This window comes from Vigna unguiculata, chromosome 3 (assembly GCF_004118075.2).
Source record: "Vigna unguiculata cultivar IT97K-499-35 chromosome 3, ASM411807v1, whole genome shotgun sequence".
Classification (NCBI taxonomy): Eukaryota; Viridiplantae; Streptophyta; class Magnoliopsida; order Fabales; family Fabaceae; genus Vigna; species Vigna unguiculata.
The window spans coordinates 59,009,102-59,032,471 of NC_040281.1; the positions used below are offsets into that span (position 1 = coordinate 59,009,102).

The 23,370-nt window shown below is 30.3% G+C and overlaps 3 protein-coding genes across 7 annotated transcripts; all 3 read left to right on the top strand.

Moving 5' to 3' along the window:
- The first annotated feature begins 356 nt into the window (after positions 1 to 356).
- On the top strand, positions 357 to 2,235 carry LOC114177385 (transcription factor bHLH146-like). Of its 3 annotated transcripts, none has more exons than XM_028062704.1 (2): positions 357 to 1,295; positions 1,842 to 2,235. In XM_028062704.1, the coding sequence occupies exons 1-2, from the start codon at positions 735 to 737 to the stop codon at positions 1,926 to 1,928; spliced, it is 648 nt and encodes a 215-aa protein (XP_027918505.1). In that variant the 5' UTR covers positions 357 to 734; the 3' UTR covers positions 1,929 to 2,235. The 3 variants fall into 3 exon arrangements, with proteins under 3 accessions (XP_027918505.1, XP_027918507.1, XP_027918506.1); XM_028062706.1 differs by having other exon boundaries at positions 361 to 1,295; positions 1,815 to 1,918; XM_028062705.1 differs by lacking the exon at positions 1,842 to 2,235 and having other exon boundaries at positions 371 to 1,483.
- Positions 2,236 to 5,902: 3,667 nt separating this feature from the next.
- LOC114176419 lies at positions 5,903 to 7,405 on the top strand. Its single transcript, XM_028061460.1, has 3 exons — positions 5,903 to 6,209; positions 6,281 to 6,451; positions 6,943 to 7,405. The coding sequence occupies exons 1-3, from the start codon at positions 5,929 to 5,931 to the stop codon at positions 7,187 to 7,189; spliced, it is 699 nt and encodes a 232-aa protein (XP_027917261.1). The 5' UTR covers positions 5,903 to 5,928; the 3' UTR covers positions 7,190 to 7,405.
- Positions 7,406 to 17,560: 10,155 nt separating this feature from the next.
- Positions 17,561 to 20,754, top strand: LOC114179444. Of its 3 annotated transcripts, XM_028065785.1 has the most exons (4): positions 17,561 to 18,039; positions 18,149 to 18,198; positions 19,222 to 19,445; positions 19,857 to 20,754. In XM_028065785.1, exons 2-4 carry the CDS (start codon positions 18,195 to 18,197, stop codon positions 20,487 to 20,489), a joined length of 861 nt encoding a protein of 286 aa, XP_027921586.1. In that variant the 5' UTR covers positions 17,561 to 18,039; positions 18,149 to 18,194; the 3' UTR covers positions 20,490 to 20,754. The 3 variants fall into 3 exon arrangements, with proteins under 3 accessions (XP_027921586.1, XP_027921588.1, XP_027921587.1); XM_028065787.1 differs by lacking the exon at positions 18,149 to 18,198 and having other exon boundaries at positions 17,562 to 18,091; XM_028065786.1 differs by lacking the exon at positions 18,149 to 18,198 and having other exon boundaries at positions 17,564 to 18,039.
- Positions 20,755 to 23,370: the final 2,616 nt, after the last annotated feature.

Consider the following 23,370-nt stretch of genomic DNA (forward strand, 5'->3'; position numbering starts at 1 on the left):
GTGGTTGGCATTTAGTTTTACTTTAGACTTCCAATATATCTACTACTATAGGATCCTCTCGAACCATAAACCTCTTATTCTCACTGATTATTAGTATATAAGCAAGAAGGTAAAGGATTTTATGAGGCTTGTGTGATTGTATGTTATGAGAGAAATTGAATAAAGAAATGATGATGAGCATAGTGAAAAATGAGAAGAGAAAAATTGATTGAGTTGGAGTGCTCCCTGGCACATAGGAGTAGGAGTAGGATGAGCTGGTTGATTTGAAATGAGGGGAAAAGGTTTTGTAATTAGGGAGAGGGTGGAGGAGCAAAGGGAAAGAGTACCAGTTAAAGAGGTGGAGTCATGTGAGGGCATTTATAGTGGGGTTTTCGTGTCTTTGTTTTCTAGTGCACATGGGAGAGACTCCGTTCTGTGGGCAGTTGTGGAAAGCAAGAACCATGTGAGTCCATGTGCCATTCTAAATAAGTAGACCACTCCCAACATTTTCCACACAAATCTCTCTCACTTTCTTCCTCTTCTTTCTCTCCTTGCTTTTCCTTCAATCTCCTTCATTTTTTCTTCTACCAAACTCTCCTCATAACTTCACTTACTCACCCAATATACCTTCATCAACTTCCTTCAATCGTCTCCTATTATTCTTATCATTATTACTTTGCTTTGCCTTTGCCCCTTTCTTTCTCACCAACCATCTCCATTCTGATTCTCTTTCTCTTGCTGGAACCATCTGTTAAATGGAAGGGCAAGTGGCTAAACGCAGACGTGTGTACTCTGTGGAACCAAACCAGATAGTGCAATCTATATTTACTAGGAATTATTTGAACCATTTAGTTCCAGCGTTGGTGAAGATGAAGGAGAAAGATAGAAGCCATTGTGATATTAACCGTGCTGTGAAGTATGAGGTGGACATGGCAATGGTGTTGTCAGCACAAGGTTTTGCATGGAGTAACGGCCTCAAAGTCAAGCTTCAAAACGATCGTGTTCGTGTCAATGCAGCTAAAAGCTCTACGTTTCTTGAAAATGGGGCTGGTGAAGGTTCATCAAGTGGTTGTGAGGACAATGAGGTTGTCCCAATGGAATTCTCTTCAAACCCTAGCTCGAAGCCTAGGTGCAAGGACATGTCAGAAATGAAAAGGGATTTGGCCAGAGAAGATGATGATGATGATGATGATGAAGATGGGGACATGGAGGAGCAGTGGAAGAGGCTGAGGAGGTTGATACCTGGAGGAGAAAAGATGTGTGATGAACAAATGGCTAAAGAGCTTGAGAGTTACATAAGCTGTTTGCAAATGCAGGTGAACGCTCTACAGTTTCTGCTGCCACAGACTCGTTAATTTAATTTGTATCTCCTCCTGCATTTCCACAAATTTAGCCATAAACTATGTTCAATTCAACATATATAATTAATTGTTCTATATTTCCTCTTGCTGTTGATGTAATTTGAATATGATTATTGCACATATATATATTTTTCAAAGAGCAACCAAACACTTCATTTTTTTAACACCCGGTCATCATTTATCATTTTTCTTTTCTGTTTTATCTCTCACTCATTAGTATTTTTGGGTGTGGAAATATTATTTTTCCTTTCCAAAATTGTTCGGGACAGAAAAGAAGTACAAAAAGGTTGAAAGAAAGTGGTGCAATTAACAAAAGCTGTTTCTGTAATATTATCTCCAAAGCAATGAAGATATATTGTGGTGTTTCATGAGATTGGATGAAAATTGAGTTTGGTTAATTATAGTGAGTTAAAACAGGGAGGTAGGTGAGTTGTTGATGATGTTTGTGATTTGTGTTGAATATTGATATGATAGATGGTGGGTTGTTTTTGGCACTAGCAGCACCTAGCTATCCGGAGAATTGGTTTGGCCTTGTTTACGCATTCTACGAAGTGTCCTTTTAGGAGCAGCAAAGTGATGCATCATTAAGAGGTTTGCCAGCAGGTAAAAAACGATGATACAACTGGCTTACTTTTTTATGAGGTGCTGAAGTGATCAACATTTTCTGAAGACCCCTTATAAAGGAACAAACACGTATCATTAATACTCAAGTACCAGACAAATTTTTCCATTACCAGATTGAGGGGGACTACACTTGGGATTTTCGGTTTTACAAAGTAGACACATTTTTAAGTTTTAACTCAAAGGATAGGAGAATCACATGCACATTCGCCCCACTCATAAACCTTTTGGATTTCAACTTGTTAAATGGAGGGAGCCATATATATATATATATATATATATATATCTTTATTCAATCAGGAAAAAAGAAAAATAAAAGTTTTTGATTAATTCAGCGTTTAAATAATAAATGTAATTTTAGTTTTTTTGTTTTTTGTTCCTTTTCATTTTTTGGTGGTATATATATCCGACCTAACTCTCCCATCCAATCAACAAATCCATGTCTGGATTCTAATTAAGAATCTGATCTTCCATTGATTTTGAATGTGTGTCATGGAAGCCAAGATTTTTATCAAACATCTCATCGATGTGAGCTCTCTTAATTACATTTGTGTCTTTTCCCTACCAATTATTATGCAATTATAATACCTTATAATTCATTAACGTATGATAGGCAAATATTATATCCGTACAACGTACGTAACATATATATGTTTTTTTAGTATGTATATGTATATGGTATTGGTACGGAATAACAACTTTCTAATTTAGATTTAGCATCTGTTGAATGCATGCTCTATAAAGCAAGGACGTAATTCATATAAAGTAAGGACGTAATTGTTTCTTAATTTTACTGAGATTGAAATAGTGAAATATTTCCAACATATAAAACAAGTAATTTTAATTTAATAAAAAATATACACTAAATTAACATTAAATGTTGGTGAAAAAACTAATTATAAATTGGGCAGTTTATAAATATAAATAGATTATAAATTTCATTATTTATATATACATTTATATTAGATATTTATATTAGATGTATATGTAAAATATCTCGTCCATTTTCTCTCAGGAGACATGTGAAATGAAAAAAAGGAGCAAATATTTTAAAGAGATAAATAATTGAAAATAAATTTTACAAATAAATTTTATATTAATTGTATTTATAAAAAAAAATTTAAAGAATATTTATGAAAAAAATCAGCATTTTATTTCACTTTTATTTTCTTTTTGAAAATAAATTCTCAATCATACGCTAGATTTAATTACATTCAAAATTCATTTAAGTCCACACTCATCTAAGTTTGCATCCCGTTTAAATCTCAATTTGGAGAGAGAAAGTATTCGAATCAATAATTTTATGACTTTATTTTCACAAAAAATCACATCTAGTCATTTGACTTTATATTCTTTTACACTTTATTTTATATATATATATATATATATAATAATAATAATAATAATAATAACAAGTTTCTCTTATAGCATATGTTTTATATCTATCTCTCATATTTTTACAATCTTTACAAATTTTTAACACTCGTAATATTTTATCGTGTAATTATATGAACCATAATGTGTACTTAAGCAAATGTTCACTGTAATGGGTAATAATATTATTTTATTAAAAAAAAAAATTCATTTGTTCGTTTAAGAATCTGTAAGTTTATTATTTAATAAACTTGAGTATTAATTCCTGTTCAAAGTGAAATCTGGATTTTGTATGCTTACTTACAAAATCTTGTAATTTAATTAACCGGTGAATAAATATTTGTATGTTATTCTAAATAAGGTAATGTTAAATATTATTATGAATTTTGACATATCAACACCCTAAAATTTACATATTTGTATGTTACTCATTATACATGGTCATTCATTCCTTCTAGGAGACATTTGTTTCACATCATCTTTCTTTATATTTGAAAGCACAAAAATAAAATGAATATTTTCATATTTGTTTGAAGGTAATGAAAAATAATTTTCTTACTATAATTTAATTGGCAACGTCACATATTTTCATGTTTTTGACAATTTTTATTTTTATTTCAATGAAGAGGAAACCAATATCTAACATTCCTGTTTCATTTTTCCTCAATTTTTTCAATTTCAATTTCAATTAACTAATATTTTTTCCATAAAATTAGTAAATACTAATGATCAAACATATCCATAAAAAAAGTAACGTTCTAAGTTCACTATTTTGAGGAATGTGATTTCTGAAGATGCAAGATTTTTAACTAGTTATGCAGAAGGAAAATAAAAAGGTTTTGTTTAAATTATTAATATGCTAATTAAATTCTAATAATTTAGTTAAGAATAGAAAAAAAAAGTTAGTTAAAAATTTAAAAATATGTTATGAAGTTAAAAACATTTGACATGGTAAAAGTGGTTGCTAAAAATATAAAATAAAATAATAAATATTTACAAGATACAAGTTGGATAAAATTGTAATATATGAAAACATAAAGTTTGAAAATATTAACAAACCAGTGAGAAAAATTTATTTATTAAACACGTGTATTCCAGTAAAGCTATTGGCAATTGAATGCTTATTCTAAAATGAAAACTTAGTCTTATTTGTTTATTTATCAAAAAAGTTCATACTATTAAAGTATATTTCTTTTTTAAAAAAAAAATCAATGATAGATGAAAATGAATGAAATTCATTAGAAATAGGAAAATATTTGGTGAAAATAAGTGTTTGTTTTTTAAATAAAGATGAAGTGATAAATAGATAAAAAAGAAATAAAAATTGAATGAAGATTAATAAATGACAGTTCCTTTAATTTTTTATCTTATTTTTCTTATATAAAAGTACTTGTTTTAATTTTATTTGTCACCTGATGTTCATGTATGAATGCTGGTCATAAGGAAAATTTGATCAGAAAACAAACTAAACAATGCTAAAATATTTTACCTACATATTTAATATTGGAAAAAGAAAATGGTACACAGTTATATATACACACATTGATCAACATGGAGTTTTTCACCAAAGCTCTTGATTGTGGCAATCATAGGAAGATGGTTTCCAAACTGGGAATATTAAACATTTTTTTTTTCATGCTTGAGGGAGGGTTTTGTTTTGAGTTTTCTTTTTAGTACCCTGTTTAAGCTTTGGGCCCTTTTCGTATCTTTTGACCCATTTTCCTTTGGGCCTCTGTTTTTGTACAAGAAAAGATACGCAATGTTTTTTTGTATGAGTTTTATGTTTCCTTTTCTTGAGTTTTCCTGTTTCTTTTTTTCAGTATTCTTCTTCTGCCCTGTTTCGTTTTTCTTCTTCCTTGAATCATCATAAAATGTGATTAACAAGAACGGTTCTTTTATTTGACAATTTTGAAAATTTTTAACGAGAGTTGGAAGAACGGTAAGGCTTGTAGGTGTTCAAATGGTTTTGAAAGTAGGAAAACGGTTGAAGAATGGCCACACATTTATTATTTATTTTGTAAATTGGATTTAGGTTTAAATTTATTGTACTTGGAAAAAAAAGTTAACATTTGTTTTTTAATTTAACTTAATTAATAATCTGATTATTATATTTAAATATATTATTCGTTTGATTCCTTTAAATCAATATTAACATTTAGGACGTGTCAAAATTATTATTACATGGATTGAATTAGGTTTTTATCTTATGAATAAATGAGATCAACTTTTAATTAATTAAAATGAATTAAAAACTTTTTTATCCAATCTATTTAAATGCAAATTAAAAACCTATCCAATTGATTAATTAGAAGGACTAGTAATATTTTTATGAAAATAAAAAAAAATGATTCATATTTCTTTTGACTATCATATTTTATATTTTGACATAATTTAATATAAGTCATTGATTATTTAAAAATAGTAATAATAATATATTAATTAACGATTACACGGAACAATGTTAAAAAAAAATCATAATATCATTTTCGCGATAATAATATATTTAATATATTTGCATCATCCATAGTTTTATATACAGAAAAGAAAAGTCTTAATTAGCATGGTGGCGCGTGGCAATCGGAGAACCACGAAAATGATGAGCATCATGTTGAAATTAAAATATCAGATGGTAGTGAGTCTGGTTAGCGATAAAAAAGGTTGGTCGGAGCAGAAGTTTGACATACATAAATCTTGGGTGATTCCAGAAATGTCGAGCAGCATACCCTCCTCTCACCCCACCTTCCTCACCAACGCCCTCACTCCATTAACCCACAACAACCCAAACTTCAGGGCAAGAACTGTTTCTATCCCTTCTCTCAAAACCACTGTTCGCTGCACTTCCTCGCAACATCACCAACAACACCAATCTCCAAGGTAATCATCACCCCCATCCCTATTTCATCTTCCAATTTCACTCAATTCCATAACTTTTAATGTGTTAACAGAAACAAGAATGAGAACAAGTTAGCAAAGTTAGCACTCGTTGCACTGGCCGCTGGGGTCTTGACACTTGGGTCGGTTCAGGATGCATCTGCTGCCAAGACTGGTGGTAGAATCGGTGGCCAGTCCTTCAAATCATCGCCTCCGCGCTCCTCCCCAAGAATCAACAATTCCAGGTTTCGACTAAATTCATCACTGATTTTTTTCATTTCTGTCATATAAATCCACTCTATTTGAAAGTAGATAGAATCCATTTTGTTAAAGTCGATGAAATTGAAAGAAAAGAAACGTCTTTTATTATTTATTGGATGGACCTTGTTAGGTAATTTCATGAGGCAACTGTTGGAAAAAACACACTGCAGTATAATCTCATAAAAATGGTCCAATAACAGAGAAATAAATATTAAGAATTTAGCTGGATATTATGTGCAAAATTTTACCATACACAAAAAATATTCTCGACCTTTTTACTTCAAATACATCCACACTTTCTATACTAAAAAATTTAACTGCATTACAAAAGTATAAAGAAAGTCAAACATTAGTTTTGACTTAGAATAACTAGAACCATGAATTTAAAATTTATTATATAATCATCAACGTACACTCCTTAACTCAGCTGATTTGAGTTGGCAATCTTGTTTGTGAAATTTGTGGCAATTGACAGGACCAATATCTATATCAATCCTGGAGTGGCACCTCCACTTGTTGGTGGTTATGGGTATGGTTATGGTGTGCCATTCTATGGTGGCTGGGGATGGTCTCCATTTTCATTCTTTGCACCAGGTCCCAGTGTAGCGGTAGGCATTGGAGGTGGATTTGACACTCTTCTTCTGTTTATGTTTCTTGGTGCTGCTGCTGCAGTTGTGAGAAGATTCTTTGGGTCAAGAAATGAAGATGACGATGACTACTAGCGCTATAAAAACGATTTCAAACAGAGTGTCAAATTAAGTCCATGTATAGAAGAATGGCAGAGTGACCAATTCATTAGTTTGATGCATTGGTTTACATGCTTGTTACACAGTATATATGTCATGAAGCCATAATGTACATCATACTCTCCATCACTCAGTTTTCATTTTCACTAATTTTAATATAATCAAGAAAATATGTAAGGTTTTACAGATTCACTACCTTTTTAACTTGATGATTTTTTTCATATACTCAAATTTAAACTAAGCTATGTCCAGAGACACATTTCCCATTTCCCTCTGTTTCTTTATGTTATTTTTAAAATTTCTTTTTCCTTTTATGGATTTACCATACTATTAGCCAATTGTTTTGCTGGACACCTGATCCATTAGATCATATTGCTGCAAAAAGGTAAAGGTAAATGTAGAAAGCATCTTCCAAACCCCATGAATTTATGTTTAAAAAAAAATATTACGTTGCCTTAGACCATCACATGCTCTGTGATCTCGATAAACTTTTAGGAGACACTTTTTGTTGAAATTTTGAATGTAAGTATAAGTTTTATATCGAATAAAATGAAAAAGTTGAGGATTATATAAAGTCGAAGATCAATAAAATTATTGTTTTAAGATTTTGAGTTAAAGAGAAATATCAATTTTTGATGTGTAAGTTGAGTTTAGGGTTTAGGGTTTAGGGTTTAGGGTTTAGGGTTTAGGGTTTAAGCTAAGTTGAGTCATGTCTTAATGTATTGTTTATATAAATTAAATAATTGTTCAGGAGAACGTAATTTCAATTTTATAAATGTAGCGCAGCAAGGCAAAATCATGGTCAAGATGCTTCTAGTACTTTCATTTTTGTTTCATATTTCATTTATTTTATGATTTAGTTAATTATACCAATTAAATTTGTATCTCAAGAGGTTAACCCAACCTATTCTCAGAGGTGATGAAACCTTAATCTAATAAATATTAGATTTAGATAAACATTTACATCAATTTTTTACGTCAAGTAAAAACTAGTTAAAGCTGGTGATATATTAACTAGAATCAGACTATTTACTTTTAATATTAGTAATCTGAGGTTTCAATGTTGGATATATACCGAGAAGTTTAACTTTGATGGTATTAGGCCCATGACATGACAATTTCTTTGGGCCTGATTTTATTCTCACTTGACAACTTCTTTCAGGATCTCCATATATTTTCTTCTTCCACTCTGGTAAATTTCTGTCTCATAAATTTTTGTATTATAAATAGTATAATTTAGAATGTAAATTTTATATTTAAAAAATATCTAATTCAAAATATTTTTTTATTTTGTATTTTCAAATGTATAATTTAAAATATACAAATTATATTCCAAATTATATATTTAGACTATAAAAAATTATGGAGGTGTAGGAAGAAATGACTATTATATTCTAAATTATAAATATATAATTTTAGAATATCCTATTAAGAAATTTTATAAAGTCTAAAAGCTATGAGTAAACGTTGACCGGTACAATAAAGATACTTTATTCATAAATTTGTATAATATACTCTCTACTAACATTAAACCAAAAGCAGACATTCAAACAACATATAATAAGACTCATAGATATAATTATTCTAGAATTATATATGGATTTATGCATTAAATTGAAGACTAGAAGTTATATATCTCCCAAGAAACAAAAATCATGACTAGTTCAACTTTATTATTTTTTTATCACATCATGACAAGGCTAATTCACTTATGGCTTAGCCAGAAAAGAGATTTTCTACCTCAAATCTCGTTATTGGAACCTTCTTCAATTCTTACCGCCTAAATTTCATCCTCTGAGTTTGTAAGTCTAGCAGAGTTTATAATGACTTCACAAAGAGCATCCTCAATCAATGCATCATATTATACTTTAAGTATTACATTTTTCCTTAGAAGTACAATTCTCTTACAATTCATTAGTCCAAACATTTCATCCCATTTCATCTACTTTCATACTTTTGGAAACATCACTCTTTCATATAATACAATTCTTACAACCGGTTTTTCACAATTCAAGCCTCAATTCGCCAATAGAAAATGAACTCTCACTCAAAGAGCCTAGTTACTTGCTCAACGAGTTATCTCTAGAAGAGCACTAACTCAGCGACTAATAGCAAACTTGCTCAACAACCTCCCATCCCCTACTCTCTGCCAAACTCGAGTTTGACTTCCACGTAGCAGGGAAATGGCTCACCTTGCAAGTCTTTATAACGTATATGCAACACTTTGCACAATAAAGGGTGTCGTGCCTTCTAATAAGTTTTTCAATCCTCTAATCAAGTCATAAACAACATCAATTTAATAAAAAATGACTTATTGGAAGCCAGCACACTACTCCACTCCAGAGACCCAATTCAAACTTCACAATTCAAATATCAATTCAAACATGCAACATAGTTTTCTCATTTATTACATTCTTACACATCCAACCCAAAGAGAAAAACTATCTTAAAAAGGGTAAAAAGTGAATTTTGTTCTTGTTATGATCGAATGGATTGTTAAGAGTTCAAGGTAAGTTGTCTCCACATTGATAAAAAAAAATGACTAGTATATAAGTAGAATGACTCAAATCTATTACCTTAAAGTTTTTGGTTAGAAATTCTGTGATGATCTCTTATATAGATTTGGTCACAACTCATTGACATCGAATCTTTCGTGTCCTCTCTTATAAAAAACTTAACATGAATATGTTTAGTTCTTCACTAGAAACACTTTTATATGTTTAATCTTAAAAAAAAGGATTAAGATAATAAATCTAAAGACTAGAATAAAAGCTTAGAGAAAAACTACACGGAGATTGTAGTTTTTAATAAAATTAACTTTAATTAATAAAAATTTCGTTATAGTTTAAACATTTTATTATTAAAATATTCTAATATTTTCTTTTGAAAAAATACCTATTAAATCATTTTCTAGGTTGTATAATGTTTGTGTCTTATAACTAATGATAAAGAAAATGAAGTACAAGTAAGAAAAGATAAAAAGAGGACAAAGTAGTTTGTAGTTTGGCAGCAATGATTGAAGGGATTAAATTACTTAGGAAGGATGAGAAAAATAAATAATATGAAGAAGCATTATAATAACTTGAGAAAGAAGAGAATATAGTATTATTATGATATAAAATGATAATGAAGAAAGAGTTTGACAAGGCAATGGATCCAAAGAAGAGAAGAGATAAGGCTTCAAAATCCAAATGGGAAGATTCCTTTTTATCTTTAAATATCTATGTCATGTTTTTTTTTTTGGGTATCTTAATGGTGGAAACACACAAAATTAATTATCAGAATCTGATGCATTGAATGTGCCAACTTAATTGGGTGATTTTTTGTTTCTTTTTTCCTCTTCAGTTTTTCAGAGAAAACAATTCTGTTTTTTTTTTCCTGTTATTTGTTAAATATAAAATATTTAATCGCTTTATGTTTCTATTATATTTATTTTTTTTAATATTTTTTGAAATATTGAAACTTTTAAAATATATAATATTTCTCTGCTGGTTTTTATACGTTTAAAGTATTAATTTATTTATAGTTTTTTAATTACTGTAATATTTTTATTCAAAATGTCACTAAAAATCGTCAGAAATTACAGATAAACTAAATTAATTTTTATTTAATAATTAAAATGATTTTTAATAGTTAATTAATATTCTTAAATTATTAGTTGACATTTTCCCCAAATGTTAAATATATAAATATAAATAAAAAATAGTAATTTATTATCAATGGAGAAAATATTGATTTAAAATTGTAATGAATACATCTTTTCATAATAGAATTATAATTTTAATCGGTTTAAATTCGGCTAATGTTAGCACTTTTAGTTATTTATAGGGTTTTCTGAGTTGGAAAAGGACAAAAAATAAACTAAGAAGTTAAAAAAGGTATAATATATATATATATATATATATATATATATATATATAGCATTTATACCTAAATTTTTAATGTAGTTTTAGTAATATATTTTATTATTGTTTTTTAACATGTATAATCTAAAATATATTATTTGATCCCTACATTATGTGCTTTCTATTTTATCCATTTAATTATTATTATCTTACACTTTTATTTGTACCTTCAAAATTACTTACATCCTTCAATAGCATAACACATCAACACATGCTATTTATTATGTAACTACTATAATCAATTTTTGTATTTTATAAAAAACATAGAGTCCATTTTTACTAGTTTTAGTATTAAAATGTTTCGATATTTTTCATAAGTTTAATTCTAGAAACGTTTTAATATTTTTAAAAGTTTATGATAGCTGAGAAAGTAATATAAATAGTATTTTAAGAATAAAATATTTTTAGGAATGCTAATTTATAGATAAGTGAGAATAACCTTTCCCATCACCTTCACAGGCAGGAATAAAACTTTCCTAAGATATTTTAGAGCAATTAAAATTACTAAATATTTAATTATAAATAACAATAAATATATTATTTGTTTAGTAGTATCATTTCTATAAATTCATACTTTAGGCTAATTTATGTATTTCGTATATTAATCTTCCTTTATCTTTTGAGTTTAACTAGAGTTATCAAAACGGGTAATCCAGCCCCGATCCGGCTCAACCCACCACAGGTTGATGATTTAGTGAGCCAATCCAACCCGACTCACTTTTTAGCGAGCCAAAAAAATTCGAACCCGGTCCGACCCACCAGGGGTTGGCGGGTTAAACGGGCTGGCTCACGGGTTCACTTAATTAAAAAAAATACAATTTTTTTATTTATTTTTCAGTCAAAACTATATTATAATTCTAATTAAAATCTAAATGAACTTTAATACAATCCAAATACAAACCAAAATACAAAAATACAAATTATTTATGTGTTGGCTAAAAAAAACAACTTAACATGACCCAAATGCAAATTCCAACTTAATAAAAAACACTTATATGACCCTTTTATCTGCGGACTAGTGAACCAACCCGGCTCATCACGGGTTCAATCCGGATGAGCCGGGTCAAAAATCAACCTATATTGAAATTTGTAAAAAAAAGTTAACCCAACCCGGCCCAAACCCGTGATGAGCCGGGTTGGCTTGCGGGTTAAAACCCATTTTGACAGCTCTAAGTTTAACAAGTTGTTAAGTTATTAATAAAAAGTTACAAAAGGATATTTTTTCTTACAATGGTTTTACAATTGCTGAAAGTGAATATTAATTGATATATTGGATAATAGTTTAAATTATCATAATAAAATAAAAATTTGAAATTACATGATTTAGTTCTCAGTTTTTTAACATTTTTATTTATTGATATTTAAGAATTATTTACATAAAAATGCATTTGCTAATTTAACTTACATTGTTAAAATATACCGTGTAAATAGATATATTTTCTTTTTTCTAAAAAAAAAGCCAATGTTATATCTCACTAATAATTACATTATTACTTATTATTACTTATGATTGTGATATATATATATATATATATATATATATATATATATATATATATATATATATATATATTTAAAAAATTATCTCTTTCATAGTTATAATATAGATATCCTGAAAAAAGAAATTAAACAAAACTAAAAAAATTATTGTTCGAACAAATTAATTCCAACAAATAATGTAAAGAAGTTACCTTCAATTTCAACAAGGAAAATTTTAGCTTCTCATAATAATGATTACAAATACAAGCACATGGAGTTGTTATCCTCTTTCCATGATTTTCCTAAAATTTGTTACAATTGGTGTCTAAAAGTTCGCAAAACTGAACTGGATTATCAACATACAAATAACATAACAAGACTATGTTTTTATAGAATTTAAATGTGCAATTTCAGCTCTAAAGATGTGGGTCAACCTTTGATATTTTCTTCTTAGGTGTGTTTTCTCCTTGCTTGAATTTTTGCTCTGCAATGAAGATTTCATTTGTAGGAGATTTTTTTTTTTTTAAGCTTAGCTGCCAATTCTGATGCTTAAGTTTTCTTCTAGTGAATGTTTCCTCTTCGAGGTTTGGCGCCAATATCATTGTTTAATAAGAGTTCATATTTGAATCTTCAGTAAACCGTCTTTCGGTACTCAACATCAATTTTGAGGTTTGTTACTATATCCTCGAACTTGTTGGAAATATATTTGCAAAAACATCATAAACACATTAATCTTTTTTATGGTTTGTTTTACCAAAATGGTCTGTTTTATATCAAAAACACTAAACTAAAATTGTTTGTTTTATCAAGAATTATAGTCAAAATCATACCTAATAAATATCAAAAGCATATGCATTATTAGATAAACTAGATATTTATCAATCACATATCAAACCACAACCTTAGCATCATATATTCGTATTTATATACATTTTCATTCAAATTAAATAATAATGAAATTTCAATCATTCATCACATATAATATATAAATAAAATATAAGAATATAATTAAACATAAAAAATTTTAACATTTATATATTATTCGAAGTTTAAAAAATACTATTTCACTTAACCACTATTTTGCCCCTTTGCTGAACTAAACAAATATTTAAATGTGTCCATTCTTCACTAACAAATTATTATCAGTGACTAAAACCTCATGAGTTTTCAAATAATAATAAAAATATCAAATTCAATTGATGTACAATAAATACCATCCTAGAACTAGTTAATTTAATGATATAGTTGGCAAAGTATGACATGTCCTTGTTTAACCACTATTATTATATGAGATTAAAAAGTAGTCATGATGGTTATCGGATTGATCAACATGAAGCAATCCTTAATGAATCAGTGAAAAGGAAAATAGGGTTTAACCTAACATGCTTGAATGGAAAGCTCAATCTAGAGTCAATTGCTTCCTAAATCAGCAAAGTAAAGGCATCTTAGTGAAGGCCCCTTGGAAAATGGCTAAAGAACAAATGACCCCAAAAGAGGCTAAATCACAAAGTCACCGTTAGATCCTCACCAATCTGCTTGATCCTAGAAACAACATGATAAGAGTACTAAGAAATCAGAGGCATATGCATGGTTGGGTTTCTTACACGCGTCACCACCGTACATCATGGACCCCATATCTCGCACAACATTTTCTGGCCATACCTTATCACAACCCATGTGTCAATGTGACATTCTTATGAATCTATGGATCATGACTGCACTTAATGTGCCACCCATTCGTTCAAACCCAGGTAACTAATTTGAACTCACCAATTATATTTAAACTCAGTTTTTTAGGGTCCCACCTGATGCATCCTCACAATGAAAATGTGCTCGAGATTGAGATCTACATATTAAAACACTATAATATTATCTTGGGACAGTGTGCACCTTTAGATTAGTTAATTCTTTTTTAACCATGTTTGAGAAAGTAATTAAACTAAATTAATTACTACATAACAGGGATGGGGTGGGGACAAATAGAGGGCAGACAAGGACCCGCTTCTGGGTACGAGAATGGCCAAATACTTAAGAGTTATTAATATAGAAAATTGACAAGACTTAAAGGTATTAAGAATGGTGAACTAATCCAGATAGAAGCCAAGAAAAGAAAAATAAGAGAACAAAAGAGCAATTTGGTGATGAGAAAGGCTTATGCGTGAAGCGACAGTGTAGTTATTTGGATTTATCTCCAGAAAGGAATCTATTATGGGTTTTTATGATAATGATTGATGAGATAAGTCTAATAAATAAAAGGGGTTTGAGCACTACTAGAAGATACGTAACTCACATTTACACCCAATTATTGTAAAAGGTTAAAATGCTTGTAATTGCATCTCATAATGGTCAAGGTTGGTCAACGCGTTGGCACAGTAAAGTTAGAGTTGATTGTGGGAGAATCCAAATTCAGAATGGAAGTGAAATTAAAGGACATGTGGATAAGTGTGGTGGTGGGTCTCTTCTCTTATAGCCTTGTGCCTTGGTGGGGCTACAACGCGTGCCTTTCATCCAAGTTCAAGGAAGCTATTGCAACTTCAAATATAGGACACACTGTTCCTTAATCATGCATTGCACATAATATATATATACCCTTACTCTTTCCGTCTTTTTCTTATCTTATGCATCACTTTATCTTCTTTATTAACACCAAAATCAGGGTTTACTTGGAACTTAGTAAATAAACTCAAAAGAAAAAGGTAGTTCGAGTTATTTATGGGTAGGTCAGATGTTATTCAACTAAAACATCACAAAAGGAATAATGTTCAGCAATAAAGTAGGTGATTCACACCAACGTCATTTGCAATATGATTTTCATAAAAAAAAAAAAAAAAAGACAAAGGAAACGTAGACCTAACCAAACCACCAATAAAAGAGTTCAAGGAGATGAATCCTGATTTATGATTGTTATAGAAAACCAAACAGGCCTAATACAATAGTTTTTTAATTTTAAAATATCGGTGGTATTTTTTCATTTTAGTTTAATAATAAATGTAAGAATATTTTACATTAGGAGTAGACGGGTACGAAGGCAATATATTTTCTGTATTTATTTTAAAAAGTAGAGTTTAAAGTCGAAGGAAATAACTCTTTTTTCTAGTTGACGTTGACAAAATAATTTTTTTAGAAGAAACTCATTTAAGTCAAGCTGGATATAAAACTCATCTTTGATTCTGACAACTTTCGATGTCCACCACCAGTTTGTGTCTGCTAGCAGATCTTTCTGGTGGTGTAAAGAGAATAATGATAACAGATAATTTTAATAGAAAAAGGACAATATAATCACATAGGTAACAATGTAACTTCACTCTTCAACAAAATCGAAAGCAGTCTCACATTTTTCAGAGTTATTTATTTCGACGCTGATAATTAATCAGTGGAATTACTTTTCAATTTGAATAAATTTCATAAATTAAATACAGTAAACATTTTGTTATGAATTTTTTAATATGTTAAATAGATTAAAGAGAAATTATTTTTAAGATTGAGGCAACAAAACTGCGATGGCGACCATTTTCTGAAATTTTGATTAATGCTTTCCCATTCAATTTCCTCCGAGACAAGATAGGGGATTATGGGTGGTATATTATTAATTGTCACGCGTGTTGTTCTTCTATTTGCCAAACCTATTTTTTGCATTTATGGCTACACTATTTGATACTATTGAGCAATCAGACAGAAACTTAACAAATAAGAGACAAAGACAGGCATGCCCACATATACGATGAAAGCAGATTTTAAGTACCGAAATCTATGCATTGCTTAATAATCAGACTCATGATTTCGACAAACAGACACGTGTGTGGTTCTGATTTTTCAGGATCAGAATTTTGAAGGCTAGGAAGGTCGTAAAGTTTAGGTGTGTGGTATTTCTTGCCCTTCAACTTTTTAGGGGGAAAGTGATATATGTACCAGAACTCTCTTATCAGAGTCTTAAAGTCCTAACTGCACTGTTTTCTTTTAATTTTTATTAACAAATTTTCTTTGTTCACTTTGACGATTAGATCAGATCAGATTAGATTGATCATAGATGAATGGGTTCTTTAATAACAAGAACACTGAGAATTAAAAAAATGAAAAGAAATGCATAGAATCATTAGATATTGTTAACTCTGACATTATAAAGGTCTATTATATTACTTGATATAATAATAACGATACTAAGGGTTGTTTGATGTGATAATATATTATAGTATAGCTCTTTTTTGACAAAAGATCCACGTGTTTTAACAAGAAAATAATAACTAATCTTTAACTTGTAGGACAACTACAGAAGAGGGGACATCCATTGAATGCATTATTAGACCACTTTCTGTTTACACTATTAAATGCATCTTTTTTCAACGTATTAGTATACAATATCGCTATGACCAGACGCATAAAAGTTATCGATGACTTTAATTTTCAATCAACCTATTATTTCTTGCTTTCTTCTTCCAGAGCAAATATAACAAAGCGAGTGGAATTTAGCTTTCTGATACCGAAAATCCAAAACCGCTTTTTGAAAATAAAACTCACCTAATTTTTCGCCACTTAGAGACCATGTTGTAAATCATATTTTGAGAGTAAGAAAAGAATTGCTGAGAAAATTTTGGCAGGCAGAGAAGAAAAATGTGTATGATGCCAAGAAATAGGCATATAATTTGAAATACTTGATGCGAAGAGAAATAGAGGAATCCAACAACTGAAATTGGTTTGTGATGAATTTGAAAAACGAAAAATGTTTAAAGAGAAAGAAGTTGTTGGTGGTATAGTAAATAAGCACTAACTTTGATTGCTGATGCATATCTTGATTAAGTCCTGCAAGAGCTTGTCTGGAATATCTTGTTCACTGGCCTACATTGGCTCATGTTGAGTGTCATTTGTTTTTATTATTATACATCTTTGTGGTCCCATTCTCTTCTATATATCCTTTCCCACATTACAGTAAAGCAACGACGATATGTACAAAATACAATCAACTACAGTAAGTGCTAGTATTATACAAATGAAAAAAAAAATGTTTCTATATTATAATATGAACATACATCTCTCTCTCTCTAAATATCACATAGTCACTCATACATACAGAAACAGACACATTGCTACTCCAGCTTTTCTCTTGCCTCCTTGCCTCACAGCCTGTCAAGCCTGAATTATTAAACTCATGATTACAGTTTTAAATTTGAGCTGTTATTGCTTTGTTGTTTCTTAGTAAAGGGTTGAATGGTTCTCATATGCCAAGAGATTTGATGCTGTCAATGAGCTTTCTTCTGATTCCCCAGGTGCTGCACTCTTTGGATTGATCCGTCCTTTGCCTTGGGAATGTTACAATTGGCCCTTTCTAATGTTACAATTCCTCTTACTTCTAAGCCTCATTCATGGCTATAAAGGCTGCCATCAGAGAACAACATGTTCAATGACCTTCATCACAGAAAGCTGCTATTTTGGTACTTCTTATTACAGGTACAGCTTCTGGACAGCACCACACAGATATGTTTCCACTAACTTGAATTAGGTACAAAATCCTAACGAGTTTAGTTATTCATATTTTCTTCATGTGTTATCTCCAAAGATGGTGGGAGAAGGTCTCGTGTTGCAGTTCTGCCTTCTGAGATTCAATGAGTATTTATTTCTTTTTGTTAGTTTGAAATTTGTAATTTCCATGGAAGTGATTTCAATTATCCAACCCTGGTGGTACATCAAAAGTTTCCAGAATAACTTAAAAAGGAAAATAAGTTGACTACTTTGCACATGTCAGTCTGTGTGATCTTTGAGTTTTAGTGAGTTCTTTCTAGTTCCTATTTACTTTAGCTTCACTGTGTATAAAGTTTGGTTGCTGTCTTCAGAATAGCTGAAAAGAGGGTAGCTTTAAAAGAAACAAGGATAAGTGGACACTTTTGTGAGGCCAGTATATCTAGGAGTAGGGGATGAAAACCACTGTTATAGACCTTATAGTGATGCTTTCATCATACAATCACAGACCCACATATTAGTTGGTTTCACTGTTGCCTTGTTCATGTTACACGCTGCATCAGTGTCCCAGCAATGTTTGATTGCACGTTTGAACATTTCAATGCATAATTCTCTTGGTCCCCTCTCTCTCTCTCTCTCTCTCTCTCTCTCTCTCTCCACTTTTGGTTGCTAAAGTGAGAGTCCCTATTTTGACAAATTATCTCACAACATAAACCAGAATCTTCCCTATATATTGCCTGCATTTGTGCACCAAAAAGGGCAGTGACAGAATCTTTCAGGATAATGTCAGCTTATCATGACTGGGAAATCCTATTGAACTTTCACTTCAATTTCTTGCCATGTGTCAGGTATGGTTGCCTACAAATGTGGGTTTCAACAAGTCCAAAATTCTGAGTTTGCAGTTTCAACCAACCTTTGCCGTTTAGATATTAAATTAAATTCTCCAACCTCGGCATAATTGAATTTTGTCCCCACCTTCACATTTTAGCTCGAGAGATCGTAAGCGCATTGCTTAGCCTAAAAAGCAGAGAAAGGAACAAGACATGTTTTATTCGTTATTACTTCTCTCAAGGATTTTCTCATTAAAAGGAAATTTTCTAATTTGTTGACTTTGAGGCATAAGGTGTGATAGAAGAAAATTGGAAAAAAATAAACTTTTTTTTCTTTTTTCAGGCATGGGAACCAAAATTGAATATTCCATAAATCTTCTAGCAACCATAGTAGACAGCACCAACTTAGCTGTGGGTGGAGTGGATGTCTGGGAGAATTATCAGAACAAGAATCAGAGGACTGGAATCAGAAAACTGCAAGGTCCCATGGATAGGATGCTTGACAGAAACAGTGTAGAGTCCATCAAAAAGACAATGCAGATGCATGAGGACATCTTCAAACACCAGGTATTCTGATGATGTTGTATGATTGAACTTTTCATCTTAACAAATACAAAATTCATGTTGCGACATAGTTGCATAGGCTTGAATTCAAGAGCATTAGAGATTGAAGCAGAGTGACTTTCCATTTCAGTGGCCTTTCTTTTTCTTTATCTTTGGAGGCCGCAGCGCTGCATTTTGACTGTAAAATGACAATAAAATGATACTGCTTTGAAAATCAGTGTGTGATGAGGTCCTTCTTCCATGACATCTTGTCTATCATCAATTGTCATTACTCTGAAACTTCATTTATTATTTATTACAAATTCCAATAACCTAGTATATGTAAAAGTGAAATATTAGTACCAATCCTGTTGAAAGGGCATGATGAGTTGAATCTCTTACTTGTTGAAAATTATGAGAATTTGGAATTTGCAGGTAAGAGAGCTACACCGGGTATACAGTGTGCAAAAGATGTTGATGGATGAGCTCAAAAACGAAAGCAGACAACAGAGATTTTGGAAGCACAGGAATGAGATAGATGCAAGCCATCCACATCTCATTAAACCGCAACATCAAACGACACAGATGTCACAGAAGCCTGATTTCGGTGTTGAAAATTTGAGAGAGGATGTTCGGTCAAGAGAAAATGTTAGAAGCTGGTCAGACAGCATAAAGATGCAAAAGGGTTTTGACCTTGAAAGGCCTGCAGAGGAGGACATTTTTTCTCAAGGGCGTGGCTTTGATGAAGGTGAGGCAGGGCCTAGCTCCCACACTGCAGCATTTCAGAGTTGTAAAATAAGTACTAGTGGCTATGGTGAAGACATGGAAGTGGATTTGACACTAAGTATAGGAGGTAGTCAAGTTAACAAGAGTTCTCAATTACCTCAATTAGCATGCTCAAACTCAACCAGTGGGAAAACTAGGAAGCTGAATTCATCTGCCTCCTTCAAATCAGATAGAACAGGAGAATACAGTGACCCCACCACTCCAATCAGTAGCACCACTGTGACATTTACTCGGGAAGGAAAGGGGCCACATTGGCTTTCTCAAGGTCTAAAGCTTAAATAGCACTATAACTTGTTTGGATCCTTTCAACCATACATGGACCACCGAATTTATATGGTTCATGCATTCAGATTCCTAGATTACTTTCTACTTTATTCCAATAATAAACAGATAGCTTATACACCCACTTCTCAGTGCCCTTTTGTATAGAGATAGCAGCTAATTTTCAGTGCTTCTAAAACTATTTTCGTTCTCAACATTCTAACCGAACTATCCTATTGTAAATGCTGAAGTTCATACCACTGGATGCACCGAGTATTTAAGTATAGCATAATATGCATTCTCAATATACTGATAAACTCAAAAAAGGATACAATAATTATGAGCATCACATGACAGTCACATAATCAATGCCCATGATTCTTTCTCTTTCAAACAGAGCAGTCTCCATATGCAGTTGGATTCATGATTTTGTCTGCTCAGAAGTTGTATCTTACGAAAGATAGCGTGATTCTAATGTCTGTATCAGGTAGAAGCTGTCTTAGTAGTGGTTTGATCTGGGTATCGGAGTGCTTATGAAATTACAACAGTAAGTAAGAAGAAATTAAAAGTGCACACCCTTTTTCTTGTAAACATGCAACCTTTTTTGTTTGTATATGTAATACCCAAAAAATCGCTGAAATTATTGTCATAAATAAAAAAGCAACAGAGCTTGGTGGTGAAAGATTTTGGTAGAAATAATACTAGAGCAAGTTCGCATGATGATAAAGTAAGTTTCACATTAGAAGAGAATAGACGAAGTAGGGAGTTCTTGAGTGAAATGAACCATAGATTTCCATTACAATGAAATTTGTGCAGTGTCTGTGTGTTCTTGGATGATACTTTTGATATTTCAATTTATCCATCAAAACTAAAAAGATTTTTTGAAGTTTACTTTGATGCTCAAAAACTAAGGTATGTGGGGTGAAAAAATTGTGATGCGTAGTGGGTAGGTTGTGGTCTTCAGCATCTATGGGCCCTTCAAACGACATGCTCCATGCAATGAATGGAAAACGTTTCCCGTACCGATGTGGGGTCAGACGGAGGTATGGCACTTTAAGCGCCCACTATAATTTTGTGCACTTTGGTATTTTTTAAAGAACATAATTATATTATTAATTTTATCTTTCTAACTCAAATTACTATTTTTATTTATCCATTCATTATGTGGGAGTTAGAAACACTAACTCTTAATAAGATGAGGTTGATAAACTTTTAACTCATTCAAATATATTGAAATATTAGTGTTATAAATATTAGAAATTTAGATCAGAATTATATTTTTATGTAAATACTTACAAAAAAATCATGAAAAAAAGTAAGAAATACGGATTGCGTTTCCATCACTATTAGATCGTTTTACTAACTAGAATGAGTTTGTTTTATGAAAAAAAAAAATATATCTTTGAATCGATACTTGATCTTAAGAATTAAAGTTGGGATCATATATTGAATTATTGCGGACCACATCAATTATTTCATAGCATAAATCAATTGTTGACTTTAACATTTAAATTGTTACATTTTTAAGTAAAAGAAATTGTAGTCTAATATTAATTAATGGTTATAACTTTTATAAACACTTGATTTTAACAACATCTTGATTAATTATTATAGCTTTTATAAACACTATCTTAACAACATTATGATAGAACTTTCTCAAACTTGAATTTAATTATTTATTTTTCTTAATTTTACGAAGCTTTACCTTTCCTTATTTTTGTGATAACTGTTTAAAAGTATTGAATTTAACTAATTTGTCTGGATAAGATCATATTCCTATATTTTCCTTGTTTACAGGGGAAATCCAATTTTAAAACCAATGATAGGTCTTAAGAATTAAGTCTAAATTATACTGAGAAAAAAACTGAATTTAATTATTTCATTGTTCTGATCATTATTTATTTTCTAAATTAATTTTAGTAACAGTGTAATCTAATCTTATTTTCCAACTAAGACCTCTCATTTTTATTACACTATTTTACAATAATTTCATAAAAGAAATGAATTTTATTAATAATCTCACCTTAATTTTACTTTCATGTAAAGTCATTTGACAAATATTTTCAATTCGTGTGATTATTGATTGACCATCTTGTAATATGTAACGAAGGGTGAAGAATACACCCTTAGTTGATTTAACTGATCCGAACAATATTTCACATGGACTGCGGTTTGGACGTAGACATTGTTCTTTGCATTTCGTATCTTCTTGACTGCTCATTTTTGTAATAAGACAAATTACTTCTTTAGTTGCTTCTTTTTATAGAAAATATAGGATTTATTATATGATCCATTGTTGAAAATTTTTACTTAATATATATTTTTATTTAAATTAAATTTTAAGAAATATGTCTGTTTTTAAAAATATCTTTTAATTTTAAAAATTAGTTATTATTTTAGAATTAGGAAGTATTTTATATTCTTATACTATGTTACATCTTATTATATACAGATAGAGTATATGAGTAAAATAAAATAACAAGTTTCTCCATCTAACATATCTATTTTATCAATCCTATAATATATTTCATAATTTTATAACCCCTAAAAATTTTCAAACCCCACAACCCAATTAAGTTCACATTAAACTCTCTAAATCAATGCGGACTTAAAAAACTATTTACTGTACATAAGAAAATTCACTATATTTTATTATTAAATATATACTTATTTATTAAAAGAAATAAAATAAGTACTTAACCATCAATTTAGTAGAAAGAGATAACATAATCCATCAATACTTTATAAAATATCCGTCTATCTTAAATTTGACAGGTTGATTGAACAAACTTTGTATGAGTTAAAGACTACACTCAATTTAAATCAGTCAACCTAACCCATTTTGTTATCTTTAGTTTTTACTGAATATCATGATTATTCCAAATATATTTGTTCATTTATG

What these genes read in the sequence shown, in the direction of transcription:
- LOC114177385 (XM_028062704.1), top strand. Translation starts at nt 735, where the DNA reads ATGGAAGGGCAAGTGGCTAAACGCAGACGTGTGTACTCTGTGGAACCA. An exon ending in TAAGCTGTTTGCAAATGCAG is followed by an intron (nt 1,296 to 1,841) that starts GTGAACGCTCTA and finishes TGGCACTAGCAG; the next exon opens with CACCTAGCTATCCGGAGAAT.
- LOC114179444 (XM_028065785.1), top strand. An exon ending in AGGACATCTTCAAACACCAG is followed by an intron (nt 19,446 to 19,856) that starts GTATTCTGATGA and finishes TGGAATTTGCAG; the next exon opens with GTAAGAGAGCTACACCGGGT.
- LOC114176419 (XM_028061460.1), top strand. Translation starts at nt 5,929, where the DNA reads ATGATGAGCATCATGTTGAAATTAAAATATCAGATGGTAGTGAGTCTG. An exon ending in CAACAACACCAATCTCCAAG is followed by an intron (nt 6,210 to 6,280) that starts GTAATCATCACC and finishes ATGTGTTAACAG; the next exon opens with AAACAAGAATGAGAACAAGT. An exon ending in CCAAGAATCAACAATTCCAG is followed by an intron (nt 6,452 to 6,942) that starts GTTTCGACTAAA and finishes GGCAATTGACAG; the next exon opens with GACCAATATCTATATCAATC.